This window comes from Oryctolagus cuniculus, chromosome 16 (assembly GCF_051225735.1).
Source record: "Oryctolagus cuniculus isolate XC-2025 breed Fujian yellow rabbit chromosome 16, ASM5122573v1, whole genome shotgun sequence".
Classification (NCBI taxonomy): domain Eukaryota; kingdom Metazoa; phylum Chordata; class Mammalia; order Lagomorpha; family Leporidae; genus Oryctolagus; species Oryctolagus cuniculus.
This window is the reverse complement of record NC_142882.1, coordinates 54388504-54400491: the sequence shown is the minus strand read 5'-3', so window position 1 is coordinate 54400491 and position 11988 is coordinate 54388504. Positions and strand designations below refer to the sequence as shown.

Sequence of the window (11988 nt, the reverse complement as noted above, 5' to 3'; positions counted from 1 at the left end):
ACGCGTTGGTCGGGGGAAGGTTCTAGAAAAGCGGCGGCAGCGGCTCCAGCAGCAGCAGCAGTGGCAGCAGCGGCAGCAGCGCCGGGCCCCGGGCGGAGGTGCTCGCAGGCGGTGTTGTTTCTCGAGCTGCGGCAGTGCTCAGCCCGGCGCCAGGACGAGTCCGGCTCGCGTTCGTCCGCGGAGATCTCTCTCATCTCGCTCGGCTGCGGGAAATCGGGCTGAGGCGACTGAGTCCGCGATGGAGGTAACGGGTTTGAAATCAATGAGTTCTTGGCAAGGGCATGGCCAGGCGATCGGCTCCTTCGGCGGCGGTCGGCCCGCTGCGTGCGCGGGAGAGCGGCGGGCCCGGGGCCGCTGCGGGCGGCGGCGGCGGCGTGGGGGTACGGGTGGTCGGGAGCGGGGTGCACGGCGGTCGGGTGCGCGAGCGCCTCCTCCGCGCCAGCCTCCCGGCGCCATTTCCCTGGGCCGCGGGTGGGGGATGGGCGCGCCCGCGGGCGGACGCCGCCCCGCTTCGGCGAAGGTGGGCGCCGGGGCGGGCATTGGCGCCCACCTCGGGGAGCACGCGGATGGGGTTGGGGGGCGGCGGCCACGCGTCGTCGCGTTTCGGCGGGCCCTCGTGATCGCGGTTGCGGAGCCTCCCCTCCCCCTCTCCCGGGAACCGGATTTGGCGGCCGCCATTTTCGTGGTTCTCTTTCCTCGCGGCGTTGTTTTTCTTTTAAAACACCCCCGGTCCGCGCGGCGCGGGGCCCCCCTGGAAAGCGCATCCGGGCTTGAACCCCTGGGCTCTGCCTTCGCGCCGGGTGGCCGTCGTCTCGAAGTGGGTGGCGAGTGTCTTGTGAGCTTGGCTCTTGCAGGTCCTGCGCACTTGATTACAGGCTCCGTGCCTTGCCCTCGCTGAAATGGCGCCACGGCGTCCCGGAGCCGCGGAGCAGGGGGGTGGCTCTGCGGGGCCGGCGGGCGCCGGTCCGGGGAGGCGCAGGCCCCCAGCCCTGGGCCGGTTTTCACACGAGCCGGCTCGCCTCTTAAGAAGCTGTGGCGCCTTCCAGCCTCGTTTCTTGGAATTACGGCCTCCTCGGGGTCTGCAGGGATGGAGAAGGCCGTGGAATTGCAGGGAACTAGGAGGAGAGCAAACGGGAGCCGTGTACGAGCGTGGCAGCGCCGACGGTGGCGGCTGCGGGAGGGGCAGAGGAAGGAGTGTCGAGCAGGGTGGTTGGAAAGGCAGAACTCGGCCGTGTTTTCAATGCTTTTCCTGGGAAGTGTAACCTCTCCCGGGCTAGACCACGCTTCGTCCCTTACCAGGGGCGAAGGCAGAAGCTGGGAGGCCGGTGAACTGGAAAGGACTTAATGCGTAGCTGTGCTTTGGTTAAAAACATGACTCAGTCCCCCAGCGCGTGCTCTACGATATTCACCGCCTGGGCCGCGGGGTATTTGAACTTTGTCACTTGCCTTTCTCATTTATGTTTGCAATCGTGGTTGATGATTACATTGATAAGCGTAAGGGCTCGAGCGAAGGGGTTCTACCTGGTTTTTTGTTTGGCCCTAAGCACGTTTGTACAATAACTTTGTTTATAATCGATAGTGCACATCAGGTAAGTTGGAAAAAACTATGAGGTAAGTAATGAGTTTTTGCTTTTTTATAGAGATTGGTAAGGATTGTTGTAGATAGATATATATCTCATAGAGAAGCCTTTTTTGCTGGATATTTAGAGTAAAATTAGCTGGAAAATGCAACTGCCGATCTTGCTAGATACTTATCTGCATGGCTCCTAGGAGTAGTTTGATAATTTCAAGAGTTTTCCCTTCCCAGTTTGGGCAGAATCCAGGGAGCTCTTAACTGTGTAGGGAGAAAAATCTGAGTTGGCTTTCACGTCTGTTCTCTTTGAGTGCGTTGACAGCCTCAAAACTGGGATTGAGATCGTAATGCAGCTTACTAAGAACAAGGCTTTTTTTTTTTTTTTACTTGTAAAAAAACAGGTTTAATGAACCACTCTGATAACTGCTAAGATAAAGAGCTGCTTAATACAACACATTTCTTTACTAGTTTGCAGATGGTAGGAGTACAGCTCAGATTTTTTTCTTTCTGCCCTGTAAAATTTGTGATTTAATGTGTTTTACTTATCGAATAGGCCACCAAGTTCAATAAGCTGAGCTTTTGCCATCTTTAATGGATTGTGGGGGAATAAAGGCTAGTGTTAGAGTATGTATATAACTAAAATGTGGAACTATTTCAGTTGAATGCTTTTTATGTATAGATGATGGTTAGCTGAGAATTTCAGATATGAAATAGTGCTGCCAACCAAAAATTGTTTTTAAACTTGTAAGGTTTACATGCTGCTCAAAAATAAAATTTGCCATGTTACAGCACAGATTAGAGTTCCTTTTATGCATATTTTGAATGTATAAGTTTTTTCTAAATTGAGAATTGTAATGTTTGGAAATTTGAATCATCTTGTAGTGTTTTTGGTGGAGATACTTAGAATCACCATGGTGGGGGTGAGGGGCAGCTTATGGAAATTGGGTCTTAAGTAAAGAACCAGAAGTTTTATGTTATATAAACTGAGTAAATAACTTGTAGGTTTAAGTTACGTAATTTGTGGAAATTTGATAAGAAACCTTTAGTAATCATTCAGGGACCACAGAAAAGATTGTTCCTTTCTCAATGTTTTTAAAAAGTAATACTGTTTGTTTTTAAGTTAATTTAATGTGTGCATTTAGATTAAGCGTTAATGATTTTGAAGCAAATAGTTTAATAGCAGTTAGGCAGTTTTTTGGTATAACACAACTAATATGCAGTTTAACATATGGTTTAAATTTGATGTAAGTTTTTTTTTTCCCCCCCAGAAAACTTTAGAAACTGTTCCTTTGGAGAGGAAAAAGGTACTCTGCCAGCAGGTCACCTCATATTTAAGAATTTAATTTCCTGCATACAAAGAGGAAAATGTAAATAAAAGTTGAAATGATGTTTTCCTTTACAGAGAGAAAAGGAACAGTTCCGTAAACTCTTTATTGGGGGCTTAAGCTTTGAAACCACAGAAGAAAGTTTGAGGAACTACTACGAACAATGGGGAAAACTTACAGATTGTGTGGTACGTTAGCTGGATGTCTGACTTCAGACGCCCAGTATTCTGTTCAAAATGTTAAGTGAATCACGCAGACTATAGTTTGTCAGTGTTGTGAAGCTTAAAAATATTACAATATGGTATTTAATAAAAAATGATGTTTAATGCAAATATTTCCCCTTTGGTTTTCAAGGTGATGAGGGATCCTGCAAGCAAAAGATCAAGAGGATTTGGTTTTGTTACTTTCTCATCCATGGCTGAGGTTGATGCTGCCATGGCTGCAAGACCTCACTCAATTGATGGGAGAGTGGTTGAGCCAAAGCGTGCTGTAGCAAGAGAAGTAAGCAAAACATGACCCTTTATTGTGCAATTAAAAAAAAAAAACTATCCTGTTAAAGTTTAGAAAGTGATTTATGAAAGAGTTAAAGTCAAGCTCAAAAAGTTTTTTTGTTGATGGTAGGAGTATTTTGTTTTTTGAGATTTACTTTATTTATTTGAAAGAGTTAGAGAGGTAGAGACAGAGTTCTTCCATCCCCTGGTTCACTCCCCAGATGGCTGCAACGACCAGAGTTGCACCGATCAGGAGCCAGGAGCTTCCTCTAGGTCTCCCATGCTGGTGCAGGGGCCCAGGGGCTCAGGCAGTCATCTTCTACAGCTTTCCCAGGCCGTAGCAGAGAGCTGGATCAGAAGAGGAGCAGCCAGGACTAGAACCAGCACCCATATGGGATGTTGGTGCCCCAGGCTAGGGCTTTAACCCACTGTGCCACAGCACCAGCCCCTTGGTAGGGGTTTTTTGTTAGGAACCAAAAACAGTCTAGATCTCCCAGGTGGGAACAAACTACTTGAACAATCATGGAAGCCTCCCAAGGTCTGCCTTAGGAAGCTGGAATTTGGACCTTGGATCCTCTGATGTGTGGAACATGAGAATCTCACCCTGCTAAGTTGAGGTTGATCTTTGAAAAGATGAAGCTCTTGATTAACCTGGCGCTTTATCATGGGATGAACGTAAGCAGGTATAGTGTGAAGTCCGCCTTCAGTCTTGTATGGTTTTTCCCCCATTGTAGGAATCTGGAAAACCTGGGGCTCATGTAACTGTGAAGAAGCTGTTTGTTGGTGGAATTAAAGAAGATACTGAGGAACATCACCTTAGAGATTACTTTGAAGAATATGGAAAAATTGATACCATTGAAATAATTACTGATAGGCAGTCTGGGAAGAAAAGAGGCTTTGGCTTTGTTACTTTTGATGACCATGATCCTGTGGATAAAATTGTATGTAAGTGTCTAAGCAGTAGGTGTGTGGTTCTTGGAGTAAACAGTCATTAAAGGTAAATTTCTAATTGATTAATATTGAAAGGTATTGATTTAATAGTTTGGGTTTTTTTTTTTTTTTTATTACAGTGCAAAAGTACCACACCATCAATGGTCATAATGCAGAAGTAAGAAAGGCTTTGTCTAGACAAGAAATGCAAGAAGTCCAGAGTTCTAGGAGTGGAAGAGGAGGTAATCATAATTCCCTTTTCTCATTTCTTTTTATTTATCTAAGTGCTCTTTAATAACAAGGCCATTTATTATAGGTAACTTTGGTTTTGGAGATTCACGTGGTGGTGGTGGGAATTTTGGACCAGGGCCAGGAAGTAATTTTAGAGGATCTGGTAAGTGTTGAAATAAGTTTAATTTTAAAATACTATGATTGGCTTCTTATTGGAAGGAGGGCATAAAACCTAGATTAATGTTTTGGAACCTTGTTTGTAGAAATAAAAGAAATATCAATGGCATAAGTGAGTTCTGATGTGGCTGGCAAGCCATATTAGCGGCTTACAGCATAATCTGCTGTAATATAGCATAACCATAGTGCCTTATAAAAAGCAAAATGTCATTGCCGAAGCTTAAAAATAGTGTGTTTCTTAAGTTCAGGCTTGCTGAGCACTATCCCAAAAGTTAAACAGTTATCTGAGAAGCATAAATTATCTCCTTGTTGTAAGGTTTTTGATTGAATCCTGAGGCATTAGTGAGGATGTGGGGGAAATGGGTCTTAATATTGAATAAGAACTGAGATGTAATACCCATGAACTCTTGTGTCCCCTAACAGATGGATATGGAAGTGGACGTGGATTTGGAGATGGCTATAATGGGTATGGAGGAGGACCTGGAGGTGAGATTTTTTTTCTCATTTATGTTACTAAGTTCGAATGACACTATATATGTTCCTGATATGTATATATTGCAATTTTTGATTTTTTTTTTTGTTTCTACTTAATAGGTCATAGTGGTACAGTGGGTTTGGCTTTTCTCTTATTACTAGGTTTGCATCTCAGCTATTAGTAGTTTAACAGAAACATATAGGGGTTAATATAGTGTGAAAACATGGGTGGATTTTACAAAAGAATCTGAAGATGCTATCATTGTATCTCAAGCAAAAAGGGGAGCCTAAATGTGATCTGATAGTTACTGTGTTTTTCTGATGGGGAGACCATTGAACCTGACTAAATACAAGGGGAGTGTATGAAGGTTCATGGGAAATGTCATTAAAACTAGTTAGTGTACTTTGGGGTAAAAATGTTGAAATCCATGCAGTTTTTGTGTAATCCACACTGAAGGAATCACCTATGTAAGAGCGGTTGTTTAGTCTTCCAAGTAGAAAATAGGTCCCCTATGATAACTCCCAAGAGTCACTTAGGGAATTTGTCCAAAGTATACAAGTGTGTTCCTGGGTACAGATAAGGTTGACACATGTTGAGTGTTAGATTTCACTTGTTGCTTTGAGTACAGAAAGAGGTTGGTGTTTAAAACTGAGCTCTAGTAGTAGACCTTATTCCTGCGTTTAGAAGTGCTAAGTTTGTATTTAATGCCAGTAATTGGAGACTTCTTGGACCAGTTTCAAGGAGTTCAGAATAACATGAGTGTTTCATTCCTGATCGTCTCCCATTTCTAGTGAAGGTGGTGAGCATATTAAGAATGTGATATAGCATTTCATAATTCAAAGATGGAGTTCTCAGTTCCTGTTTCCTTGAGAACTTAATCTTTTGGGCCAGTAGAAGGATATGGCTCTTTCCATCAATCAGAATATCATGACTAACCTGGCCCCACAACTCTTGTCCAAAATGCACAACCAGTATTTTACCATACCTTCCAGAGGAGGGATCATTATTAGCTTTCGTTTTTATAAATAGCTTCATTCTGTTGGCTATGGTAAGTACCTTAATGCTTCTTGCAAATTGTTTTCCACTTGAAGCTGTTCTAGAGGAGATACCACAGAACTAATTTTTTACTTCAAAGTATGTGTATTGGAAAGCTGGAAATGGGTATGATAAGACCGTTCAAATGGCATTGAAAATACTAAGTAATGACTTAAAGGCTTATTTTATAATAGGTGGCAATTTTGGAGGTAGCCCTGGTTATGGAGGAGGAAGAGGAGGATATGGTGGTGGAGGACCTGGATATGGCAACCAGGGTGGGGGCTACGGAGGTGGTTATGACAACTATGGAGGAGGTAATAAATTCACCTGCAACCTTTATATGGGAATTTGGATCGGAATGAATGCCCTTTAATATTTCAATGTTGTCAATAGATACCTTTAAAAATTGTAGTTTTAGATAGGTGATTTGTATTCTAATTTGTTTCTGTGAGGGCTTTGTCCTAGATATCAAGTATGTGTCAACGGTTTAATGTTCTGCAGCCCACTATGTTAGTATTCCAGTTTGTTAGTATTCAATTTTGTTAACAGGAAATTACGGAAGTGGAAATTATAATGATTTTGGAAATTACAACCAGCAACCCTCTAACTACGGTCCAATGAAGAGTGGAAACTTTGGTGGTAGCAGAAACATGGGGGGACCATATGGTGGAGGTAATTTATAACTAAAAATTGAGATTGTTTATAGATTCTTTAGTGATATAGTCTTTGATAACAGTAGTGAAGATAACATTAATTATGTTTACATTTGAGTAATGTTTCCATATGCAAGGTTACTGAGAAATTGTGCAGAAATTGTCACAATTACTTCAGAAAATCATAACATCAGCATTGGTGATTCAGGCAATGGAGGTAGAATTCTAGTTCAGTACTGTAAAGAATGATATTTGGGTTGGGGATGCTGTTTTCTTTGCTTAATTATTTAAGATAGATACTGAGTACATGGCAAATGACACAGGTTTGTAAGAGCCCCTTTGAAAATTAAATTCTAAACCTGTATTCGAACCAGTGTTCCTCTCATTGAGGAAGTTTTTAGTGGGGCTACAGAGATTTCCTGTCTCCTGTGAGTAGTAAACAATCTAGATGGTGTCAGAAGACCCTTTAAAAGATAAAGTTAACTAACCACAGCCTTACGGTAGCTAATCATGGGAAATCAAAGTAAGTTTGCTTTCTCTTGCTGTTTGTTAGGAAACTATGGTCCAGGAGGCAGTGGAGGAAGTGGGGGTTATGGTGGGAGGAGCCGATATTGAGCTTCTTCTCTTTGCCTTGGGTAAGTAGCTTTTGAGTTTTACAATTATTATTATCTTGGGAGACCTAGCTGCAGGAGTAAAAGCTTTTTAGGATCATGTTATCTTTCCTTAAAATCTGGGTAGATGGATAATTTCATAACCTATTTTTTTTTTACTCTTTACTTCTGTTGAAACAGGCTTCACTGTATAAATAGGAGAGGATGAGAGCCCAGAGGTAACAGAACAGCTTCAGGTTATCGAAATAACAAATGTTAAGGAAACTCTTATCTCAGTCATGCATAAATATGCAGTGATATGGCAGAAGACACCAGAGCAGATGCAGAGAGCCATTTTGTGAATGGATTGGATTATTTAATAACATTACCTTACTGTGGAGGAAGGATTGTAAAAAAAAAATGCCTTTGAGACAGTTTCTTAGCTTTTTAATTGTTGTTTCTTTCTAGTGGTCTTTGTAAGAGTGTAGAAGCATTCCTTTGATAATGTTAAATTTGTAAGTTTCAGGTGACATGTGAAACCTTTTTTAAGATTTTTCTCAAAGTTTTGAAAAGCTATTAGCCAGGATCATGGTGTAATAAGACATAACGTTTTTCCTTTAAAAAAATTTAAGTGCGTGTGTAGAGTTAAGAAGCTGTTGTACATTTATGATTTAATAAAATAAATTCTAAAGGAAATTGTGTAATTATAGACTTTTTATTTTAAATAAGTTAAGGAGGGGGTAGTATAAATAAGGTCCATTGCAAAGCTGTTGTTATATTTGTGTAAGATAAATGCTGGTCAGATGTAAGTGTGTTGTCTGCGATTCATCAGGATTAAATTATCTAGATGACTTAAGGGATATCTCTGCAAGGAGAAACACCTTTTTAGATCTTTTAGATGCTGCTTCTTCAATGCAAGGAAAGGAAATAACCCCAGCGAGGTACTCTTCAGGGACACAGGTCTAGTACAAGAGAACTCTTGACGGCTACTAAGTTCAGCCAGTCTTAAAAAACTGTGCTGTTTCTACAAAGCTTTAACTACAGTAGTTTATAAGGATGCCAACGAAAGCTGAGGGTGTAGAGCAAAATAGTTCTAAGCTTCAGTTAAACTTCTTTAGGTAAGATCTTATTTACTTTTCCTTTCTTAATTTTCCTCCCTAAAAGATAAACTAATACTCTTCAATGGTCTTTCAGTATAGTGGTTCTTATGTAGTGTAACATAGCTATAAATTGAGTTTAACAATTTATAAACTCAACTTGAGAGAATAATTTTTATGAACCCTGTTTTCCAATCTGTCATTTACTTAAATTATTTTGGTTGTTTTCCCTTTTTTTTCCTTCTTTCCCATCCCCTCTCCCTCCATGAAGATTCAGGTGCTTAACATATCATTTTTTTCCCTGCTGGAATTTTAGCATTGATATGAACCATGGACAAGTATATTCTGCTGCCACAAAGACTGTAAAGTGCTTCATTTCAACAGCTGAGGCAAGCCAAGTGATCATTAATAAAGCTTTTCTTGGTTCCTTCAGTGGTGTTGGTAGTAAAATGGTAGGTAAAAGTTAGGCTGCAAGTTCAATAAATCATGAAATTTCCCATCATTACACCCTCTGTATTCACATTTCTTGGATCGAGCGTTTAAAAGAACTAGGGTTTTTAAAATTTATTGTTAAAATAAAGGATTTTTTTTTCTGTAACTTTATGGTTCTAGCTTTATTACATGCTTGTCAGGATAAGGCTGAAAGAGAAGGTAGGGTAAATGATTGAATCTGTTTTCAGATAATAGTTTTATGCATATGTGTAAAGTGACTGCATAGTGGTAAATTCTGTCCAGTACAAGGTAATTGGGTTAAAATGTAATTGTTTCCCAATGACCTACCCTACAGAAAGATGTAGGTTGGCTGCTAAAATTCAAGCCTTAAATTATTCATCAGTTTGATTGCCTGGCTTTATTGCCTTTTCAGGATTGTGATAGTCACAGCCTATTCTATATGCACCAGTGAGGCTTCTTTGATCTAAGACCACCACTGAAGTTATTTAGGTTCTTTGGACAAACATGATAAACTTCTTCAGATACTTTTTTTTTCCTTTGGCAGGAAGGTGTCTTGCTGCAGGTAACTAATGAAGAAGTGGTCAACCACAGAGTCTTCAAGAAATAAGAAATTCTGTACCATCTGAAAGTAGTTCTTGTTGGTGCCTTCATTTAAGAAGCACTCTTAAGATAAAAGGGAAATGTTTTCTGATAAAAACAAAATCTTCATTTAGTACAGGTTCTTCATTTTAAAAATTAAAAATGAATGTTGTTTGTAAAACTAACATTCTCAAATTAGCCAGAGATAAATGTGTCATGTTTTTAATTAGGTTTTGTGAGTAGAGAGATTAAAGTTCTATTTTAAATACAAAGTTTATAAAATAAATACTTTTGTACCCAAACACGTGGTGTAATGTTTACACATAAAATGTGTGAATCTTGTTATATAAACGTTTAGTTGTCTAAAAGATTACCATCCCCTAAATTTTTAAAGCAGTTAAACAAAGGTATGCATATTTCCATTTTATTTTTCAATATTAGACACATTTCAGAAAAGCATTGTGGGCATTATTGGCTGTCCCTAATAAAATGCTGTTTACCCACTGTACTCAGCGTTTGAATATGGCTACAGTTTTCTGGCTTTTAATTGATGGTAGTGGTTTTGAAACCTTGGGTTTCATCCAGCTAGAGTGGTCATATGACTGATGGCAAAAATTGAGATGTAAACTCTGTCATACTAGTCTGTCAAATGTCAGTTCTGTTGCATTTTTACTTAGTGACCATGATTATAATTAAAATGTTGAGTTTACAAAATAGAATAATTGGACATTTATCCAGCAATGGCCAAGTCTGTATTTTGAATGAGTTTATGTCACAGGTAAGTTGAACTGATGATGGCTAGCAAGTATTAATGAGTGGTCTTATACCTGAAATAGTAGCTATACTCAACCATGGGGTATTTGAGTATAAACTTGGCTTCAAATGCATTAGAAAATTGACTTTGGAATTGTAAAAAATGTTGGACTCGACAGAGATAAAGTACTTTGAAGAAGTTAACAAAATCAGAATATGCAAACTAAAAATATTTAGTCAGGGGAAATAGTCAAACAGGGGAGAAGGTGATGCATGATATGTTGACGTGAACCAGTTTACAAAGATAGTTTCCTAAAAGGTAATGTTGAATATTTGATCTGTTTTTCCTTTATGCATATTGTGTATGGAGCAGTTTCATTTGAAGGTTAAATTAAGGTAGTCTTATTGCTACATAACATTATGTTGACACTTAGAGCAACTGATCTCATCTGTGATTAGCTGTATGATTTTTGGCTCACAAACCTGACAAGTTAGAAGATTCACATGCAGAATGGCCTACCAACAGGGGCTGAAATCTTGATACGCTATTAACCGTCCTCCAGACTGGTGGTCCTAAAGAACAAAGGAAAGAAGTTGCCAAATAATTCACCCTAGAAGTCATATGTTCTTAACATGCTGTTGACATGGCAACAGGGGGTGGTGGTGAGTGGTTGTTTGCAGTGCCATGGATGTATAAGAGGTTAAGGGTCCTTGGGAACCACATTTAAAGCTGGCTAACAGAAGTGCTTCTGATGCAGTGAAACATGTACACAAGGCATTTTCAGCAGCTCAGTTTGGCACATCTACACAAAGCAATTTTATCTGAGCATGAAAGTATATTTCAAATACTGGGAGCTTAACGTAGGGGAAGTTGTGAAGGAATCAATTCTAGGGTCACTGCTGATGGTTCTCAAGGAAGTTTGGCTCTTGAAGGGAGAAAATACAACTGGTCAGCCTGAGCTTGGCATTTATCAAAAATGCAGGCATGTTCACATGGTTAATATGCCCCTTAAAAATCTGTCAAGTTCTTGAGGTAAGTGAATTACCAAAACAAGTATAATGTGTTGAAGATGGTGTGTTTGTGTAAATTTAGCTACTTTGATGTCTTTAAAAACATTTAATGTGCTTAAGTAGCTACAGTAGGCTGATAGTGCTGAGCTGAAGCCAACCTTGAAGGGACCTCAATAGCAGAATGGCATTAAACATACAGCTTGGATAAAATGTATTCTCACTATTATTCAACTTGGCCTGGTTAACTCAGAAGCTATAACAGGAAGAGACATGGATGGCCAGCATTGTAAGAGGACTGTACTATGAATTTCTAGCTACAGAAGTGAGAGGTTGAGGCTCTGCTGAGAATTTAGGAGGGGTAAACTTTGTATTAGGAAACTTCAGAGCACAGCACCAAAACATGTTTGACTCCAGCCACAATGTACCTTCACGTTCATAGTAATTGAAGGGGTGGGGCTAGAATGCCACCAACAGGCAGTGCCATTTGAAGAGGGTTTTTAAAAGAAGGAAGGAAGATGCATTATTCAGTCATTTGGTGACAAAAGTTCAGGACTAAACTGCCAACTGATCTGATCTCAAGTACCTTACACTGGGAGGCAGTGGTTCCTATGGCAG

General features: G+C 40.4%; 1 protein-coding gene across 18 annotated transcripts; it reads left to right on the top strand.

Moving 5' to 3' along the window:
* Positions 1-24: 24 nt before the first annotated feature.
* On the top strand, positions 25-10117 carry HNRNPA2B1 (heterogeneous nuclear ribonucleoprotein A2/B1). 18 transcript variants are annotated; one of them, XR_011383105.2, is made up of 14 exons: positions 25-244; positions 2842-2877; positions 2976-3086; positions 3253-3399; positions 4124-4334; positions 4460-4561; positions 4636-4713; positions 5151-5213; positions 6432-6551; positions 6787-6909; positions 7444-7525; positions 8370-8598; positions 8894-9029; positions 9575-10117. XR_011383105.2 is itself a non-coding variant. In XM_070059678.2 (12 exons), the coding sequence occupies exons 1-11, from the start codon at positions 239-241 to the stop codon at positions 7503-7505; spliced, it is 1059 nt and encodes a 352-aa protein (XP_069915779.1). In that variant the 5' UTR covers positions 25-238; the 3' UTR covers positions 7506-7525; positions 9575-10117. The 18 variants fall into 18 exon arrangements, 6 of the variants coding, with proteins under 6 accessions (XP_069915779.1, XP_069915780.1, XP_017199883.3 ...); XR_016222565.1 differs by having other exon boundaries at positions 7682-8598; XR_016222564.1 differs by lacking the exon at positions 25-244 and adding an exon at positions 269-520.
* The last annotated feature ends 1871 nt before the right edge of the window (positions 10118-11988 follow it).

Bases quoted from the DNA above. Each gene is read 5' to 3' on its own strand.
- HNRNPA2B1 (XM_017344394.4), top strand. From the start codon at position 479: ATGGGCGCGCCCGCGGGCGGACGCCGCCCCGCTTCGGCGAAGGTGGGC. The intron at 5,214-6,431 runs GTGAGATTTTTT...ATTTTATAATAG, and splicing joins GTATGGAGGAGGACCTGGAG to GTGGCAATTTTGGAGGTAGC. The intron at 6,910-7,443 runs GTAATTTATAAC...GCTGTTTGTTAG, and splicing joins GGGGGGACCATATGGTGGAG to GAAACTATGGTCCAGGAGGC.